Source organism: Gobius niger, assembly GCF_951799975.1.
Source record: "Gobius niger genome assembly, chromosome: 6".
NCBI classification, from domain to species: Eukaryota; Metazoa; Chordata; class Actinopteri; order Gobiiformes; family Gobiidae; genus Gobius; species Gobius niger.
Genome location: NC_136857.1, coordinates 4,812,747 through 4,834,738, shown reverse-complemented (window position 1 = coordinate 4,834,738; position 21,992 = coordinate 4,812,747). Strand labels below are relative to the sequence as shown.

At 41.2% G+C, this 21,992-nt stretch overlaps 1 protein-coding gene across 1 annotated transcript; it reads right to left on the bottom strand.

Annotated features, from left to right (window-relative positions):
• Positions 1-9: 9 nt before the first annotated feature.
• On the bottom strand, positions 10-21,650 carry LOC306964740 (ras-related protein Rap-1b). Its single transcript, XM_079558859.1, has 9 exons — positions 21,581-21,650; positions 20,123-20,226; positions 17,980-18,067; positions 16,900-16,968; positions 16,764-16,820; positions 13,417-13,557; positions 4,660-4,803; positions 4,461-4,569; positions 10-755 (listed from the first exon to the last, which is right to left on the bottom strand). Exons 3-8 carry the CDS (start codon positions 18,034-18,036, stop codon positions 4,483-4,485), a joined length of 555 nt encoding a protein of 184 aa, XP_079414985.1. The 5' UTR covers positions 18,037-18,067; positions 20,123-20,226; positions 21,581-21,650; the 3' UTR covers positions 10-755; positions 4,461-4,482.
• Between the last annotated feature and the right edge of the window lie 342 nt (positions 21,651-21,992).

Genomic DNA, 21,992 nt, shown 5'->3' with positions numbered 1-21,992 from the left:
GACACAAAGTAATGAAAATGTACTAAAATTTAATCATTCATAAAAGTTGGAAAATCATCTGTGACAGGGTAAACACAAGAAGCGACGTTAGAATCGGTTTAGTACAATATATTTAAGCTTAAGACAAAATCGCACACACCGGCTCCCCCCCCCCCCATCTATAAAATACTCATCTGTCTCAGCTTTATTATGCAAAAAATGGAAGGAAGAATAATATATTATGGGGAATATGGAAGGCTTGCAGCTCAGAATATAAAACAAAGTCACTTAGGAAAAGATGTTATCGACGCACATCTTCTTAAAGTAGTAACATCGACTAATAATGATACCTTTGAGACGGTTAGTGCAGTTATGTATGACAAGGCCAACGATTCACATGGTTTTTCATTTTCACAATACGCCAGAGGTCATCATCACTTTAGCATCCGAGTCGTTTCCTGTTTAATAACCCTCGGTCTCCTCATAGTTTGTATTTTCTTTTCTTTCTTTTTTTTTTTTACATAAATGATTTCAACAGAAGCAAGACACCTCGGAAAGAGAAGGAGAAACGGTTGTCAATAAGGCTGACGTTACAAAAAGTGGGAGAATTTCTTTGCCGTTTTAAAAAAAGAAGAAAAAAAAGCAGAGAACGTATGTGTGCCCTTCTCCTGCCGTCGAGCGAGTGGTTTTTTTTTTTAATCCGTCAGCCGTTTCCGAATGTGTGTTCTGGAGAGCGTACGCTGGCACAGTCCGCTGGGAAACAGTTCAACACGTTTCTGGGGGAAAAAAAGAACAAACAGAATTCAGCCTCGATACTAACCTTTAGGCTCATTTAAGTACGAGGCATTTTCTTCAACATTCTTACTTTTTCACAGCAGATTGTTTTGTAATTAGTAAATTGACTCATGTACATTTCCTTAAGTAAAGTAGGCGACACATTTAAGAGCAGTTATATTGGAATTGTTCTGATGCCATTTATTTATTTATTTTATTTTCATTCAAAAACATTTTTTATTTTTATTGCTCTGTCCATCATAGACAGAAAAGCCCATGTCCAAAAGCTCCCAATGCCTGAGCTTTATTCATTTATGTATTTTTATTTAACAATAGTATTGAGATGTTTCTTAAATGGTCTCTTTCCGTCTTTACTTCAGCTCCTGTAGATTTTCTCGTGTGTTTGTAGTAACTTAGCGAGAAGCTACAGCGTTTTCATTGTTCTGCTGCAGCTCATTTTCCCTCAATATAAACATGCTGTATGTCTTTAATTTGGATTTTCTGAGGACTTTTCAGTCGCTGGGTTAGTTTTTCAGATGAATAAACCCCTGGGCATAAAACGGCGTCAGAATGGCCAAAACTGTTAGCCGCGAGTTAGCATCGTTAGCCTGTATGTTGTAAACACTGCAGACGCTGCAGCGCTAACAACATTAAGCTCTGGTTAAATCCAGCTCAGACTCTGGTTTAAAGAGCGCAGTCTGTAATAAAGTCAGCTCTATGTGGATTATTGGATTTACACTAAACAATTCTCCAGTTTGTTGCTTCTTCTCTCCTCAGCTGAGAGCTGCGCCTCGTAGGTGCGCCTCGTAGCTGCGCCTCGTAGCTGCGCTGGACGCACTTCAAATGATATCGGTTTCTGGTATTGGGACCTCATGAATGAGTACAAGCATGTGGTATCGGCCCGATACCCGATACTGGTATCGGTGCATCCCTAAAAATAATAATAATAGTAAAAGAAAATTATTTTTTAAATAAATGGATTGTTACACTTAGCACTATGAATAGCAGTAATAATCATAGGGATGTCATGGTCGTTGTTTTTTGTTGTTTTGTTTTTCCTTTCTTTACACCATTATTAATATAATTATATTATTATTATTATGTTAATAATATTAATAATTACTGTTTTATTGTTTTTCTCTCCAGTTTCATTCCATTATTTTATTCCACTTTCTTTCTTGATTTCTTTTTTTGTTTATTTTCTTTTCAATCGAGTTGAGATTTGTCATCCTAATTGAAATTTCATTTAAGGGATAAGGAAAAAAAAAGAAATCACTGGCACCTAAAGTAAACAAAATATTTAACAACTAGTTTTCAATTTCTGTGAGACGCATGTTCTCCCTGTGCCTATAAAACGTGAGTCATCTTTGTCTGTGCAGCACTTATTATTAAACTCTTATTAAATACAGTATATAAATGAAGTTGGATTGGAAACGTTCACTTTCTCTGTATCAAAGTATAAGGTTCATGACAAATCTCTCTCTAACATCTAACATCAAGTTAGAGACGAGGCAAAATAGAGAAAGTGGCCATTTTGGTATTGAACAGCAGATGGCGCTGCCTCCTTCACTACACCAGTGCCTTGCTTTAAAAAAACGAAGCTGTAAATCAGGCTGTGGCTTTTTCCACTACAGGAACATGTCCAGAGCATGTCACACTGTATCTGCTATATAGACATGTACATTTATGCAGAAAGAAGAATAGGCAGAACTGACAGTAAACACAATTATATCAAGATTTTACTACTATATACTTATTTCTGTGAAGCCATACATTTCACTTCCGTTTTGGACTTGGATCACTTCTACCTCTTTGTATCCGTGTCCAACTTCCCGTGTCACGAATGTTTGGGTTCATAAAACAAAGCTACTTTTGTAACACCTACAAACTCTTCCTCCATAAAATGCTTTTACCACAATTTTAATTCCCAGTTTCAATACTTTCAAAGCCAATGCAATAAATCTAAAGACCCTTTAATTGTTTGCAAACATTCCGGGCTCAGCTGGAGGCGGGAGGTTAGATTCCCATCTATTTCCATTGTAGCTGTTGTCATAGTAACGATAAACAAATGTCTAACTGTTGTTGTGAATATCAGATAAACCTTATTTTATCGTCTCTTTTGTCATTCCTCTTGTTCTGGCACCTTAAGCCACAACAGCACCACATTACGTTGTTGTATATTTACACTTAAAATCACTAGTTTTAGTTTAATCTTATTTGACTCGATCACTTCCTGCCTCCAGATGATGTCACTGATGATGTCAGCAGAGAAAGCCGCATTTTCCGGACTATAAGTCGCACTTTTTTCCAGTTTGGCTGGGTTTGCGACATTTTGACAACATATTTTAATTTAGTTTTAGTCTTTTGACGAAAATGTAATTCGATTTTAGTCTAGTTTTAGTCAAAAAAATATCTTCAATTTTAGTCTAGTTTTAGTCGACTAAAATTGCAGGTAAATTTAGTCGACTAAATTTAAGACAAATTTAGTCGACTTTGCATTGATAATATTCATTATAATCATATTTAATCTTGTTCCTCTGCTTCATGGAGCTGCTCCTCATGAACAAAGCTCAGAGCTGATCCTTTGAAAGAGCCTCAGATCATGTAAATTCTCTGCCAGACGGTCAATAGAAGTTTGGATGATTTTCATTTTTATTGAGTCTTATTTTAGTCGACTAAAATATCTGAAAGTTTCTCATGAGACTAAAACTATGACTAAAATGTCCAATTTAGTTTTAGTCCAATTTTTAAATATCACTAAATATTTTAGTCGTCGAAATTAACACTGGTTTGTGACTAATACTAATTTCACATGTACCAAAAACGGTAATCGAGCAGCAGGAAGGAAGGAGTGAGAAACTTGGAGGTTACTCTTACTGCAATGAAAAAAACAAAAACGGCGGGTGCGACTTATAGTCTGTAAATATGGTCGATTTTCAATATGAAGAAAAAAAAAATGATCTCAGTATGTGTCAGAAAGACTTGTTTAGAATCTTTTGGGAAACACAATTTTTCACTCTTTTTAGCCATTTTCTGGTGGAATATGAACTTATTTATCACACATAAAGCAAAGTCCAAATCGGGTCCTTATGGATATTTTATTTCACAGCAGATTGTTCAGTAGAAGCGGAAAAAACGGCAGTCGTAGCTAGCGTCAGCATTAGCATGATGCCAACATGTAGCATCATGTTAGCATTCTCCATTATTTACAGTGGGGGAAAAAAGTATTTGGCCAAAATCCAATACGTGATGTGAAACTTTTTCCCCACTGTATGTATTTTATTGAACCACTTTGCTCCTCTCCATGTCTTTGCATCTTTATTTAGTCGAAAACTAAATTCATAATTCAGCATTTGTTAAAGTAGTTTTTGAATAATTAGAGAAAGTTTAGATTTTTCTCCAAATTGTTTTCCCCCTTAACTGTTTTCAAACATGACCATATATGGGCGATTCCAGAAATGTCATCTGTATCCATTAGCCGCTCGAGCCAAGTGTGTAGTTTTCTATATTTGACGTGGAGTTCGTCACAGAATGTTATAGAATGTAATTTGGACCTTAGTATTTTTAATGACCTTAAGGGGTTTGTGAAATTGAGGAATATTGTCCTTTTCACTTTCATTATTCTTAAATCGACATTTACTGCTCATCATTTTGACACAATAACTCCTCCTGCCCCACAGAAACCCCTTGTATCCCCGTCCTCTCACCTGTCCTAAAGCACTGGAGGTTTTAGAGCAACGTGCAATTCGACTTCTTTTTCGTCTTCTTCTCCATCGGCGTTTTCCTGTTGATCTGCCGCACCAGGTCGTAGAAAATCTGGACACAAAAACCCCCTTTCGTTGAGTGCGTTTCAAGCCGTTTAAACTTGGCTGCGGATCGTCTCGTCTTCGGGGCGCAGCGACTTACCTCATTTACATTGATCTTTGATTTCGCTGAAGTCTCTAAAAAGGCACAGTTGCTCCACTGACGGGCCAAGTTCTGCCCCTGCTCCTTCCCCACCACGCGCTCGTCCTCCAGGTCGCACTTGTTTCCCACCAGGATCATGGGAACCTAAAGGAAACACATTTCATATTAAAGCTACACATTTGGGCGGGTCTTATTTCTATTTTGTCGGAAGATCGTCCACATCAGGGCTTGTTTTGTCGATACATTTCACATTTAAAGCCATTTTATACTCACTACTGCCACCTCAGGTCATACGTGTAACTGCACCTTCTATGTTAAGGCACTTTGGACCCGAATTAACACCTTTTTGAGTGATTTTAGAGGCAGGTGGATATGTCTGGGCTCATTCTACACCTCAGGACATTGTTGGAACATGTAGGGGGAGGGAAATACTTAATTTGAACATTTTTTAAACAGCAGTGTCCTAGTTTAGTTTTAATCAGTAGGATGCACGTTTAGAGTGTTCTGCTTTTAACCAGTTGTGGCTTTTAAGTGATCAATAATCAGCGCTGTATTTCACCTCTTAACCCCCGCCTTAACCAAGTGCTTTTTCTCCAATTTGAAAGCTAAGGTCTACAAACATTTACTTTTCTTTTTTTGTCACTTTGTTGCCACTTTTCAGTCACTCTCTGGTCGCTCTTTTGCTGCGTTTCAGTCACTTTTCTGTTGCTCTTTTGTGCCGTTCTTGTCACTTTTTGCACCTACTTTCAGCTAATTTTTAGTTACTGTAGTTTTTTCAAGAAGCTTTTAGATTTGAGCAAAGTCAAACTGCAGAAAATGTGCCCAGTTCAGGTGGGGATAAACCTCGTAACACCTCATGAACCAAGCACATTTTCTTTAGTTCAGCTTTACCCAAATCTAAAAACCTCTTGAAAGAAGCGTCAAAATAGCAACAGGAAAAAAGAACAAGGATGAAAACTCAACAAAAATGTGATAAACAAAATATTAAAAAGTGACCAAAAAAAACACAAAAAACCCCCACAAAAATGTGATAAAAACACACACAAAAAACAATTAAAAAGTGACCAAAAAACACAAAAATGTGATAAAAACACACACACAAATATATATATATAAAAAAGTGACCAAAAAAACACACAAAAAAACACAAAAATGTGAAAACACAAAATATATATATATATATATATATATAAAAAAGTGACAAAAAAACAAAAACAAAACACAAACATGTGACAAAAACACAGCAAAAAGGGCACACAAAAGAAATCAACAAAAGTACAACAAAAAGTAACAAAGGTGACAAAAACGCAAAAAAATTAGCGGCAAAAATCAGGTGAAAAAAAAAGTGAAAAAGGTGACGACAACGACTCAAGGAAAAAGATCCATTTAGATCAGTTTCGCAGGTCTTAGCTTTCAAATGAGGTGTTAGTCTGGCCTATAGGCTGTAAGCGCCAGTCGAGAAGCTTTAAGATTTGGGTAAAGTCACTCGGTTAAGGCGGGTGGTAAGAGGTTAATAAAGTTAACATTTTATTGACTAAGTTCAGGAGCAGGACCTGTCTTCACCTGACCACGCCTCTAATTACCCAGATGCCCCATTTATCCCAACCAACCTGGTATATTTATGTGATCTGAGTAAGCCGCTGCCCCTCCCTCCCCTTTTAACTTCAGCGCCGTTTCTTCTGCTCCGGAGGGGGTTCCCGAAGAGCTGGGTCCACTCCTGAGACAGAGCCCCCACCCACAGCCTCACCCCAGCCATCACAGATCACTCACTGTTCATAATTCTTTAATCGCACCTTCTGTTGTGGCGTGGTCCTTGTTAGTGAATGGCAAAATTCTCTTTCATTGAGCGCACCCTAAACCTCATCCAGTCTCAGTCAAGTCTGGCCTATAATGGTTCTTCCTAAAATAGAAGTAGTAGTATTGAAGGGGTGAAAGGTTAAGATTAAAAAAGTCAAAAAAATAAGAACCACCCTGGTACACATTTACATATTGTAACTTAAAAATGACAGCAAACATAATTGTGGCTGACATGCAGACTTCTGGGGACCTCAGCAGTGAGATTTGACATTTAATCATCTGAAATCATGTGCCGGATGTGGAGAGGACGCTGGCGCAATTTGGCTGCCGCTTCTCCCTCCGGACAATCAAATCAAAGCTTCGCATTTAACCATCAAATTCAGCACTTACCTGGACCTGTCCACCTGCACGTCTCTGCTACCGAGGGACCCGACCCGTGTGGTTCGGCTGCGTTTGGGACTACGGACTGTACAGTTGGCAACGCCGCTGGATCGACCGGGCTAACACCCGCGCTTTCGGGCGGCTACGCTAACTTCTCCTGGCCCAAGACGACTCAACCTTCCCTCCCGGACGATGCAGTACCTGGTCCTGGTTCTTCTGCTGCTCTCCATCCTGTTTCCACAACTCCAAAACTCCACTATCAACTTCATGGCTTTCCGGTACTCAACTAAACAACTACTCCAGCTAAACCGCTACCCATCGCCTACTCCGGAGCTCACCGCTGAAATAAAAACCTTCGGACTACTTCAACGCCACCGCTACATCCACAGAGGCTCCCGCAGAAATGTAATCCACATATCCACCGGGAACAACAACAGCCACGACAAAACACCTCCTCATTGCTTCTCTTCCGCGTCCCGGCGTCTCTACAGCAACGCACAACGTCATCAGTGCCAGCGTCACGTGAACCACTTCAACCTCCGGTCTCTCCCCATTTCCGCTTCACCTCCTTCAAAACAAGAGGCTATCAAAACTGGACTACTGAACACAAGATCCCTCAACAATAAAAGCCCCATACTCAACGAATTCATCCTGGACTCACAATTAGACCTGATCTGCTTAACTGAAACCTGGCAAAAACCTCACGACTATTTCTCCCTCAACCAAGCCACCCCCTCTGGATTTTCATACATGGACCAACCTCGTCCTGAAGGCAGGGGCGGGGGTATTGCTGTCATCCACAGACAAACTCTCAAGCTCCGCCCTCTCTCCATCCCACCTGCTCCCTCTTTTGAACACCTCTCACTTAAACTCTTAGGCCCCACTCCTCTGACTATTTCAATAATTTATCGCCCTCCCAAACCCAATCCTTCCTTCCTGTCAGATTTCTCAGAATTCATAACCCAACTCTGCTCAACTTCATCAACCATACTACTCGTAGGTGACTTCAATATCCACATCGACTCCTCCACCTCCAAACCCTCCACGGACTTCTTGGACATCATACACAGTTTTAACTTCATACAACATGTCAATTTCCCCACCCACACCCGTGGACACATCCTGGACCTGGTCTGCTCCACTGGACTCAATATTGACACTCTCTCACACACAGACCTGGCCATATCTGATCATCTCGCCATAACATTTCACATCAACCTCCCCAGCCCTCATTTCAAGCAGACACGCACCATATCCTACCGAAACCTAAAGTCCCTCTGTCTCACCTCTTTCTCCTCCCAAATTGCTAACACAGTTTCCATACCCAGCACCCCCGAAAACTCCACCGTCGACCTAGTAGCTCACTACAATCACACACTCACATCCAGCCTCAACACTCTCGCACCAGTTAAAACTGCAAAAGTCACATTCTCCCGCTCTGCTCCCTGGTTTACCCCCGAACTCCACAAACTCAAGAAAGAACGCAGACAACTGGAACGCCGATATAAGAAAACTGGACTCACTGTACACCTACAAGCCTACAAGGACCACACTCATCATTACAGATCAGCACTCACATCTGCCCGCACAGCTTTTTATTCTGGTATCATTCACTCTGGATCCTCCAACCCCCGGACTCTGTTTGCCACAGTCAATAAACTACTCAAACCCATTGACAATATCACCCACTCTTTCACCACGGACAAATGCAATAACTTCATCGACTACTTCCAATCCAAAATTGACAACATTCACCAAGAACTCACCATGAACATCTCACCCAGTACAGACCCTCAACCTGACTCATTCCTTCCATCTCACTCCACTCTCTCCTCCCTATCAGTCATCACAGAATCTGACCTCATTAACCACTTCAATAAAATCCACCTCACAACTTGCCCACTGGACCCCATCCCATCTGCACTGGTCAAGCTCTGCCTTCCCTGCCTCAGCCCACTCATCATGGACATCATCAACTCCTCTCTCACCTCTGGAACAGTCCCCTCCTCCTTCAAAGTTGCCGCCATCACACCAATACTTAAAAAACCTGGCCTGGATCCTGACAACCCCAACAACTTCCGCCCCATCTCCAACCTTCCCTTTCTGTCTAAAATCCTGGAACGTTCGGTCGCCTCCCAACTAAAACATCACCTCCTCTCCAATCAGCTCTACGAAACCTTTCAGTCTGGATTCCGCACTCATCACTCAACAGAAACTGCACTACTCAAAGTATCAAACGACCTCCTCCTCGCCTCCGACTCTGGTTCCCTCTCCATTCTCCTCCTACTTGACCTCTCCGCCGCCTTCGACACCATCCACCACTCCATCCTTCTCCAACGCCTACAACACCTCGGCATCACTGGCTCAGCTCTCTCCTGGTTCACCTCCTACCTCACCAACAGATCTCAATTCATATCCATCAACAACTGCACGTCTCACTCCATATCTGTCAACCATGGAGTCCCTCAGGGCTCGGTGCTTGGTCCCCTTCTGTTTATCCTGTACATGCTTCCCCTTGGACTTATCATTCATAATCATGGACTACAATTCCACAGTTACGCAGACGACACACAACTCTACCTCAGCACCAGATCCATCACTCCTGCCACAGTATCCACCGTCACAAACTGCCTCTCTGCAATAAAATCCTGGATGAGCACCAACTTCCTCAAACTCAACTGCAATAAATCTGAAATCATCGTCATTGGTCCCAAATCACTCCTCCCCTCCTCCCAAGACTTCAATCTCTCCATCGATGGCCACACAGTAACCACCTCTCCCCAGATCCGAAATCTTGGTTTCATTTTCGACCCCACACTCACATTCAAGCCCCACATCCGCCAGATCACCAAAACTGCCTTTTTCCACCTCCGTAACATTGCTCGCCTCCGCCCCACCCTCTCCACATCTGCTGCTGAAACACTGATCCATGCATTTATTACATCCAGACTCGACTACTGCAATAGCCTCCTGTACGGTCTCCCCTCCTCTGATTTACAAAAACTGCAATATGTTCAAAACTCTGCCGCCCGCCTCCTCACCCACACCCGCTCCAGAGACCACATCACCCCCGTCCTCCAACAGCTTCACTGGCTCCCCGTACAACAGCGCATCCACTACAAAGTTCTGCTCATCACCTACAAAGCCCTCAACAACCTGGCCCCCCCATACCTCACAGACCTCCTACAACGCCACCGCCCATCCCGTCGCCTCCGCTCTGCCGACTTAAACCTTCTCAAACCCATCACCAAATCAAAGCACCGAACCCTGGGGGACCGAGCCTTCGCCATCGCCGCCCCCACCCTCTGGAACTCACTCCCCATCCACATCAGAAACTCAGACTCACTGGCCACCTACAAAAAACTGCTCAAAACCCACCTGTTTCAGCTCAACCAACAATAGCTCTGCCATCTTTGTTTGTCTGTCTCACTTGTAAAGCGTCTTTGTGTTTCCTGAAAAGCGCTATATAAGACCTATGTATTATTATTATTATTATTATGTCTCATGTATGGGACAGTAAGTAAGGAGTGACTGGGCTGGTCAGGACTTCCTACTGCAAAAAGTAATTAACTAGATTAGTATAAACATCTCAATTTGAGCACAATAATCCAAATTTTAGTTGTTTTGACTAGGTAAATTGTTCTTGGGCATTTGTCCCAGATTATTTAACTTGTTCTGAGACGTTTCCGACTCGTTTCAATACATTTTGTTCTTATTTCAGGTCATTTTCTTTGCCAATGGGGTAAGAAAATTGTTCTTATCTCATTTGAAATTTTACTTTCTTATTTCAAGCGAGATTTACCCTAGAACTGGTCTGAAATGTCCTCAAACAAGCAAAGTAAACTTGGTCCGATCAGGAAAAGCGTCTAAATTAGCGAAAAACGCTCAAAACAAGATACATTTCCTCAATTCAAGTCATTTAAGACTTACTTTTTGCAGTGTAACAATGGCAATAAAACCTATTCTGATACTAGAATCGACCGCTGTAAATACGAGTGGGAGCAGTTGAACAGTAGAAGAAGAAATGATCAAAGTAAAGATGATCACTCAAAGCAGCGTTAATGAAGTGAAATTCTATTATCATGTCAGATGCTTTGACGAGGGAACGGAATTATATTATTTAAAGCAGAAGTCGACCGATTTATCCCCCATTCGATATTTGGGAATTTATATCGGCCGACATTATGCCACTAAAAGGGTGCCATCTCTGAAACCGAAAGCGATAAGAGTTTCTTTTGCATTGGAAAGAGCTCAGTCAGGGCTTGAAAATATCCTTCCACAACTTCTTAGGCCTCCAGGGAGCGGAGAAACATGATGAACCATTATATATTTTATGTTGTAGACTTCCACTGATCCACTGATTCATGTCTTTCAAATAGAATAGCTTCTGCAATGAGTCAGGAGCTAATGGTGCTCTCAATAAAATGAGCTTCCTCTGAAGTATCTGCTAAACAAAAATGTCCTGAATAAATCAGCTCTACGCTCCTAATGAAGCGCCCCCTGCTGTCACAGTTCGACGCTCACACAAACATTTAGAAGCATCATACGCAGGATAATATGGCCGGTGCATATCGGCATTGGCCAATCAAAATCCACAGAAATCGGCACCAGCATTAGAAAACCCCACATCGGTCGACCTCTAATTAAAAGACCATTTTTGCGTAATACGATTCCTATAAAATAATGTGTGGAATACAGGTAATCCCCTTTCTAGCACCGAGGCGAAAGCAGCAGCGTTTAGGTCTGATAATGTACTGAAACTGCATGAAAAAAGAGGTTGAGTCTTTTATTCGTGCGGTAAATACTTTTGGACAATTATAAAAATGTCATGTCTCCATAATGGAAACATTATCATCCGACTGTGACACTCTCCTCTGGTGAGATGACTGATGAGTGAAAGTGGCAGGTTCTTAACAGCATTGACATTTGCCGCCTGTTCCTGAGACGCCCCCCCCGCGTGCTCTCTCTCCTGCCCCCCCACAGAGCGTCTGTAACCAGGGACATCAGCCCGAGGTCTGGAGGATTATGTAAACGGCAGCAAAGGTCATCGCCAAGGAGATCCTTTACGTTGAACTTAACCAGTTGGCGACAGGGCAGGATAGAAATCTCACAGAATTACAACTATTGGGGGAGTTTCTCGTTCACAAGCTGCACCAAACTTTCCCCTTTCCCTTCCGGTGTAGAGTTTGCATGTTCCCTCCGTGGCTACTGGGAGGAAACCTACACACTCCGGTTTCCCCTACCACTAAAAACATGTACAATAGGCCAGGATGAATGAGAGTGTGTTTAGAGTGCACATGGGGGACGACGGATGGAAATTAGCCCACAGCTACAATCCGGTGTGGCCTGTTTACATGCACGAGACCCATGTGTGTTCATTAACATGCACAGGTCACTGTTCTTTAAAATGTTAACAGCGAGTTGACGACACACATGGGTTTTCCCTGGCCAGAAAAATATATTCTTTGCAAAAATTCTAGAGTAAAATATGAATTTATTCTATTCTTATGCAAACGTTCTTGGTATAATTTGATATGATTTGTAAACAATACATCAAACGGAACATTTTGATGTTCAAAACCCAATTGGACACGACAGGCAACTTTTGGGCAAAGAATTGTGTTAAATTTCGGTCAAAATTGCAGCTGAATTATCTGTAGACCATAGCTTTTCTACTTTTGACAAGCGCATGCTGTAAAAAAAAATTGTTTAACAAGTCACAGAGCTAAACCAGATACAGACTGACGCTTCTGTGACTATATTTACAAACATTCACTCACAACATTCATTTCAAGGACTATGGAAATAACTGCACACACATCCCCTCCCTAACCACGCCCCAAATCCCTCTGCGTCTGTGTTCACCAACTTTTTTAACTCCCCCACCCTCCAGTCGACAGGCGGGCGTCCCTCCCCTACCCAACAAAAAATTCCAGCGCCTGCCCAGGTGTACAGTGCGTTTCCCATGTCTTGATGTTTTTATATAAGTGCTTTGCCTTAACTTAACCTGTAATTTCGCATATTTTCTTTCTTTCTTATATTTTCATAGCGGGCGACAGTGGCACAGATGGTAGAGCGGGTCGTCTCATGATCGGAAGGTCGGGGGTTCGAATCCCACCTCCTGAAAGTGCACATTGTCGTTGTGTCTTTGGGCAAGACAGTTCACCCACATTGCCCCCAGTGTCTGCGTACATTGGTGTATGAATGAGAGTATGAATGGGTGAGTGGATCCTTGCTGTAAAGCGCTTTGAGTGCCTAATGTAGGTGGAAAAGCGCTATATAAGTTGAGACCATTTACCATTCTTTTGTAAGGCGCATTGAGTTGCCTTGTGTACGAAATGCACGGTATAAATAAAGTTGCCTTGCGCAATCAAATTGAGTGGATAGTGAAATTCCAATTTAATGCTTTTCGAATCCAATGCAATGACATTTAAGGGCTTGATTTTTGCTTTTCACTACCCTGTGGAATCCCTGCTTGCTGGATTCTTAACACTGATCATAAGGTTAATTGTCTAAAAAGGTATTGAAACAATTTAATCTACAGCCTTTATGTCAAACCCACTGAAACCTCCCACTCACGTCCTCTGTATCTTTGACTCGCAGGATCTGTTCCCTCAGGTCCTGGAGGTCGTTGAACGTGGACTGTGCTGTGATGGAGTAAACCAGCGCGAAGCCTTGGCCGTTTTTCATGTAGAGGTCCCTCATCGCCGTGAACTGCTCCTGCAGACACAAGGAACAAACTCACGTCAGGTTGTTTAGTAAGCACTTCAAACAAGCCCAGGGTTCTCATTTAAAAACCTGGGTGAGACTCTGACTTTGAAAGTAACACAAAACTCTGTACGCAATCTCTCTTTCACTGATTTCACGTGGAGCAGCGGAGCCGGGGCGTGAAGACGACATCGTGTCTGAAGGGCGTGTGACCCGAGCTTTGGACCTAAACCCAGCTGGTCAGACTTATGTCCAGAGATGAGTCAATTAAAGCAGAGTTGGATCATTCCCGTTTAAAGGAAGAGGCCACCGTTTTAAAAAACAGATATGTTCTTACTATAGACGAGTTGATGCGTACATGTCTGATGCTTATGCGTGCGCTCAGTCACGTAAACAGAGCACAGACAGCGTTAGCATTTGGCCTCTCCTCTACGGCCCCGAATGAGAGTGTGGGAAAAGAGCTTGGTCGCTTTTATTTAAATATGGATAAAAAGGAACTATATTGCAAGGCGTAGTAATATTACTACGCCTTGCAATATAGTTCCCCTTTTTATCTGCTTACAAAATCGACATGCTTAGGACTAATAATACCTTAAAACTAGAAATGCAATGGCTGCGCCATTGCGATTGACTGCGGAAATGCAGAAAGCGAATGCAGAAATTGCATAAACTCTTCAAATTGCATGATCAAATTTGCATAAACTGGTAAAATGCATAAAATGTCATGTTGCATAAACTGTATAAACTGCATAAAGTGGTAAAATGCATGAATGGGTTCATTTGCATAAATTATGTAAATTGCATAAACTCTTTAAAATTCATAAATCCTAAATGGCATAAACTCTTAAGTTGCATAAACTGGTTAAATCCCATAAAGTGGTTACTTTGCATAAATTGTTAATATTGCATAAACTTTTATATTCCATAAACTGGTCAAACTGTTGAAAGTGCTTGATTGGCAGAAGCTGCACAATTGGCTGAAAGGCGGAGTCTCCCGATTGGCTGGATTCCCCCATACACACCAATGCAAAAATTTCAAACTCCTGTATAAAAAAACTGGAAAACTGCAGAAGGACAATTTTTTCTCAAAACCCACAAGTTGCAGAAGCTGAACATGCACAAAGTGCAGAAATTGCAGAAAATGCAGAAAAAAGTGCAGAAAAGCATGGATTTGCGGCAGCCCCATTATAAGTCAATGGGAAAAATCTCCGACATTTCGGCCGATTGCGGAAAAAACATAAGTTGCAGAAGTCCCAAAAGTAATAGCACCCTTCTCCTCAACATGCGGAACATTTTGATGCATAACTTGCATAAATTGCACAAAGCATGAAGGTGCTGAAAGCTGGAGAAAATCGGGAAAAAGATGGAAGAGGAATAATAATAAAGAACATGAAAACCAATAATTGACTGCGGAAGAATTCCGCAGTCAATCAAATATAAATTCCACTAAACTTAAAGGGGGGTATTATGCTTTTTTCAGTCACATAGCACCAGTCTATATCACACTACAATGATGACCAAACCTTTTGCTGGTCTGTAAATGCAGTAAATTAGAATAACTGCCTTGTATAAAATTGCTCTCTCAAAATGGCTGTAGTGAATGTCTTGAAATAGGCCTCTGTCTCTTTAAGAACCTCTGACCCTTTCCGACACGCCCCCTCCACACGCTGTCTGTGGCATCAGTGGGGAGGGGGTTCTGCTGAGGAGCAGTGGTCGGTTACTCGGCTGGTGACGAAAGCTCGGAGGCGTCTCCAGGAGGTGGGGGCGTTCCTAGGAGGACTCAGGCAAACCTATCCCTAAAATGGCCGATCAGAGTTTTTACAGATTACTCAGAAATACGTATAATACCCCCCTTTAAGAAAATCTGTACCTTTTTATCAACTGATCGGGGAAAAAAGCTCTCGTTAACCTTGTGTGCAGAGCTGTGTAGTTCCGGATTACGTTTTTGATTGTTGGAGCCATTACGAGCACAGCAGAAGTTGTTTTGCATCATTGTTTGGCTGTAGCTTCACTCGCACTCAAAGGCCTCCAGGTCGCAGCTACCCCCCAAGGTGCAAAGCATTATGGGTCATGTGCAAGTAGTGAATTGGGAAACGTGGAAGAGCTTGGTAGCTTCTGACTTCACTTCCGTTTGGGGCCATAGAGAAGAGGAGGAGAGGCTATATACTAACGCTGTCTGTGCTCTGTCACAAACATACGAAGTTGCTCATTTCATCCGAATCTTGTTCATTTGAACTTTATTTTCTACAGAAATGCCAAAGTGACCAAACATGACTTCCTCAAACTGGCTTCCCCTCGCTCCTCCCTCGCCTCTCCTCATCTCAGCAGTGTTTCTGAAAAGTGTGCACCTCGTACGGCGGCTATGTAGTTCGCGTTTTCTATAAATACCACCTTTGGCGCAAAGTTTTGGCCTCGTTTTGTCCAGAGCGAGCTTTTGAAATGAGACCCCAGGAGGAAGAACGAATACATATAAAACATCCACTAAAAATGAAAACATCAGGGATAAAACCAAAACTGCTATTATTCAGGTAATCTCTTTAACCCCCACCTTAAACAAGTGCATTTTCTCCAGTTTGACTTTACCCAAAACTAAAAGCTTCTCAACTGGAGCAAACAGCCTCTTTTGAAAGCTAAGACCTACCAACTACCAAACTGATCTAAACAAATCTTTTTCCTTGTGTCGTTTGTCACTTTCGGAGCTTTTGTTCTCACTTTTTTGTTTCATTTTTATACACTTTTTTTTCAAGAAGCTTTTAGATTTGGGTAAAGCTGGACAAAATGTGCCCGGTTCAATGTGGATTAAGAGGTTAAAACAACAAAACTTCTGTCTCTATAAGGATTTCTCATGGTCAAACTGAAGACTCCATAGTTTTAACATCTAGGAAATGTGAAATGTTCCAAATGTATTTAAATTAAATGTATGTTAATAATGATGTTAAAATGTATAAATCCATGGTCAAGCATTCATCTACATTTAAAATCAGTTTTTGTACTGTAAAATCAACCTGCCCTGAGACTACAGGTGGAAATTAGCATTACAATACAATGCATCTTTCCTTTTGGTCAATGTTAAATTGTGCACTGTCCCCGTCTAAATAAAAACCATCTGCAAACATCTGAAATGTACCGTTTTGATCCTTGTTTAATCTTTGCCATCTCAGTAAACACAAGCTCCTCGGTTATTAGACACTGTTCACTTGAAGTTGAAGAGCACTTACGGTGCCGGCTGTGTCCAAGATCTCCAGCATGCACTGCTGCCCGTCCACCTCCACTTGCTGGTTCAATAAATGAGAGAGTCGTTTATTACATGTGTTAGAATAAAAGTTACATGGAAAATACAGAGTTCTAGCGTACCTTTCTGTAGGAGTCTTCTATTGTGGGGTCATATTTTTCCACGAAAATGCCTTGCACGAACTGGACTGTCTGAAAGTGAAAAGGCAGAAAATATTTAAATTTTTTTACTAGGGCTGGGACGATCCACTTTTTTCAAGATCCGATACTCATCACGATACTCAGGGGCTGATCCGATACGTATTGCGATACAATAAGTAATTATGATTTGTAACATGTAAAAATTGTAAAAAGAAAACAGTCATGTGTCCAATGCCATTTGACAGTTTAAGTGTTAAAGCAGTACTAAGTAACTCTTCCCCCTAGAGGCCATAAGCGCAACTGCAGGTGTAGTAGCAAGTTACGATTTTTTAACTTATTAATTGTCTTGGAGAGTAAATACTACGCTGACAGGAAAGGCGAAGGGAGAGAGGGATACTGTGCATCCAATTATACAATGGAAATATTTTTTTTCACTCAAACCTGGCAGTAAATACTGTTTAAAGTGACGTTAGCCCGCAGTTAGCTTTTCCCGTTAGCCTGTTAGCTTCTTCTTCGTGATTCCATTAGTGTGTATTGCTTTCTCCGCACCGGTGGCAGTCAAGTTGCAAACATGGTTTTCTGGTCAGAGACACCAGGGGGAGATGAAAGACCCTCCAATCATCCCATGAACACTTGTATTACCCCCACAGGGACTACGGGAAGGATTTATTAAGGTAAACACGTTACTTAGTACTGCTTTAAGATCGAAAAGTGCATTAACATAAAATGAAACAAAGTGCTGTTACTGGAAAACAAAGGAGTGCAGGATAAAAATGCCTCCAAACACAAGTATTGAAAGAATTGCGATACCTGAAAAAGCATCGATACTTGGTATTGCAGCACAAAGTATTGCGATCCAAGTCCGACCCGCTATTTGACCCAGCCCTAATTTTTACAAAGATGTGATGTGATTAAATCAAGTAATCAAAGATATAAATCAATGCCCAAGAAAACAGAAAGTTTAGTAAATTTGGTTCAATCTGCACACACGATAATAAAATGGTACTTTTCCTCTACTTTTCGTCCAGAATCATTTGCAGTACTAAAAGGGAGGGGTCTTACCAGTGCAGATTTCCCCACTCCTCCAGATCCCAGCACCACCAACTTGTACTCGCGCATCGTGACCACAGACACTGGACAGCACGGAAAACTGTGGGGGGGAAAGAACGGTAGAAAATATCAATAAAGATCTAGTCTACACACCCAGAATAGCAGGTTTCACTGCTATTACAACATTCAAAGAGAAATGTAGTTCCTTGCAGACAGATTTTCTAATTTCAGCCACTCAAACGGGAAAAGTAAAGATACATCTAACAAAGATCCCCTTCGGTTTCATATCCTACGATACAAGTCCGACTGTAAACACTGTTGACGTCCACTCAATTAACATGAATAAGCGGGAGGGCTAATATGAAATGCAAATACGCCCTACACGTGGGATACAAGTGTTCCAGATTAAACTCGCCTTTGAACGGCTTCTTGTCAGATGTGGAGGGACATAAAACAAGAAGAACTCTGTCGCCCTCGATTGACATTTGCAATTCTAAATACAATGTATGAAGCAGCAGAAACCCACAAAGACTCCACAATGAGCCTCTGTGCTGACCCTCCTCTACTCCAGATCTAAACAATGCATCCCCACAGCACTCGTCAACACGCAGCCATTCATGTGTAGGACAGTTATTACACAATTTATAATTAAAGCTCTACATGTCAGGGCCTCAATATCCAATCCGTGCAATAAAACATGATGAAGCTCATTTTTATTGCTTTCATTATTATTCACCCTATGAAAATGGTTGTTACATGTGAATAAATTATACAGACATTTCCCTTTACCTTTAAAATTAGTTCAGTATATAACATGTTTGAGCAAGCATTGCATTTTAACACCAGAACTGGCACTACCTTTTGCAATACTTTGGTACCGATACTTCAGAGTGTCAAAAATAGGTGATATTATGGGAAGTCAATAAAATAACGGGTTGGAGCAGTATTACGAACATGAAAACTAGCTGCTAGCCTTTAGTTTTGATTGAACACAAAAAGGAAATGGAGTAAATAATCATTCGGGAAGCTTTCATGCCCTACATTTCACAATCTCCACTTGCTTCAGCGGGTAATATTAAAATATCGATTTATTTACAGAAGATCTGCTGAATTCTCCATCAGCTTTCATAGAAACTTACAAGAAGTTTGCAAGAAAAAGGCAGAAGCGTGACATTATTATTATTACAATAGCAAACCTTTGTATATTCAGTTAACTCTATACAAAAATCGAAAACAGATTTATTTTGTCTTTGGAAAAAAAATAATTGGGGGAAAATCATGACTAAAGAAGGTTTACTTCGCACATCTCCTTTGTTTTAAACAGGTGCGTAAGAGAAGGCATGAAGGCCAAATATAGAAAAGGAAAAATCTCTCGCACACTGTATACTTGCAACACCAGTGTTCTTTTATTAATGCAACGTTTCGGCCAGTGGCCTTCGTCATGCAAAATGTTTTTTGTGAATGAGAAGCCATCCTTAAATAGGGTGTGGCCTGCACAAATCATGACTAAAACTGGACTTAAAGGGGCTAGATGCAAGTTAGCCATTTTACACTCACTACTGTCACCTCAGGTCATACTTGTAACTGCAACTTCTATATTAAGCTCGTGTATGACAGCACTTCCACCCGAAGTAACAACGTGACAGTGCAGGATTTTAGAGGCAGTTCTGAGCTCATTCTACACGTTAGGACATTACTGGAACATGTAGGGGAAGAAAACACATAATTTTAACATTTTTAACCTCCGTATAGTCCCTTTAAGCACATTTTATGTAACTAAACAAAAAAATGGAAACGTCAGATGGAAAACCTCAGTGACATTGCGATATATTTATATATTTTTATATTGCGATACCTTTTATATCGCTTATAATTTATATGTTTAAAACAGGTCTCTCTTATAAATGAGATATTAAGTCTTAAGAGAAGAACCTGTATAAATAAAAGATAAATAAAATAAAAAAATATTACGGACATTGCGTCACTTGTGCGGTGGCACATGGTGCAGCCCAAGTGAGAGAATAATGAGAACTACTTAATTGATAATGGACCATCTACAAAAAATGTACTACCAACAAAACCAGAAAACTAAACATACAATTAAATTTTTAAAAATGACAACAACGAATAGAGTGTACAACACATTACAACCTACCTTTTATGTACACAGCGCCTCAGAAGACAAATCCCTCTACATCTGGATCCTCAGCTCGACTGAAGCCAGCAAACAGGTAAACGCTGAGGGAAGTGGTCAATGATCTGCAGCAAGATAAAGATTAAAAAATGAGCATAACAACCTATGAATAAGCTATAACAATAAAACGCTCAACATATTCTCATATAAAACCACGTATTGGGTTGCTAACATGTATCTGTTATCGGTTTAGCGACATTTTCCTTTTGCCAGCTCATCCACTGTGAGAGTCAGGAGGCAAGCTGTCACATGTCCCAAAACAAATAAAACTTTTTTTTCCCAAACACCTTGTTGCTACTAAACACCATGACGTAACGCAGAGAGTTGAACACAAACTATAAAAAAAAAAAAAAAAAAAAAAAAAAAAGGAGTTGTATTTTGAGATAGGGAAAGCAGATGGGGGCCAGCCTAGAGTTCAGAAAGTTGAGAGAGGATGTGCCAATATTTCACAGGGCCAGAAGGGGGCAAAGACATCTGTAACTTTTTAGGCTGAAATCTAAATTATTATTTTGTTGAAACTAGAAACTTGTCACAACACACGATAATGCGAGTGTATTTACTGACAACGAACCAGCGCGTGAACAGAGGCAAACTTTGAGAGACATTTATGAACTTGCGGCTAATGTTGGGTTGATTTCGAAAGGAAGGGTGTGGCTATTAGTTTCCTAATGCTGCAGGAGTTCACTTTAACCACAGTGTTTTAAAGAAAGAAAAAAACACAGGCAACAATGTCCGAGTAGTGTGACACGCGCAATCGTTTGGATAAAATACAAAGATTAACAAGTTACGCGCATATGATAGTAGTTAGCGTGTTTACGATTGAGCCAAATGTTTAGCACACAGTTAGCATCAAGGGAAGAGTTGAGCCTTAAGTGATCGTGTTGTGAAATATCCTTTAAAAACAGGTTTCCAGAACGACTTCACATTTTATCCGTGACAGAATAAGCAGAAATTAATGTTAATAGTGCGGGAGACAAGTTAAAGCGGCTCACTGTGTAGCTAGCATTACCGTTGAAGCTAACGTTAGCCGCTAGCTTTGGCCAAACTAAAACATCCACAGCGTTACGGTCTGTTTAAAAGGACACACAGGGCGATAACTTTAATCACCTGTAGCAAGCGTGTATTTACGATCCACCCTCTTACTAAAGGACACAAAGCATAACCCTAAAGCTCATGTAAACCGGTGTGTGATGCCCTAGGACAGTTATTAGTTAGCTGTTAGCTGCGCAATCCCAGGCTGTACGGGGGGTTAGCTTGCGGAGTGAAGCCTCCAAAACAATTAAAATAGATCTAATTTCAACGTCTCATTAAGATACATTATATGGAGGCCACGTCGTCGACAGTGAGGGCAGGGTTGGATGTCTAATCGAGTGTCTTTCGAGCTAATTTGAGAGCAGGTAGAGCAGAGGAGGCACTCACCGTGTTCCGCTGTGGGCTCTGTGAGGATGTGCCACAGCTGTAGGTGATTGGACCGGCCTCAGCCTATCACCGCCCACCGCGCGCCGGGCACTCACGCGCACTCGCGGGGCTGGCAGGACTAACTTTTACATTTAAGGCATCACGTGCAACAGGAGAAAACGCAGATTGTTAGAAAACAAACCACTGATGGATGAATAGACTTTGGGTTTATCTTTAAAGGCACACTGCGTAACATTTTGGATTGTGCTGTTGCCAATAGAACATCCTCACATACTTTTTTATTTTTTATTTTTTTTGCAGTGAGTAATGACAGAATGGGTTTTGATGAGCTCCTAATTTAAAGGTACATTATGTAACTGTCTATGCGGGGGGAAAGGTTATGTGTATTTGACCTTTCCGTGGCCCAGTGGCT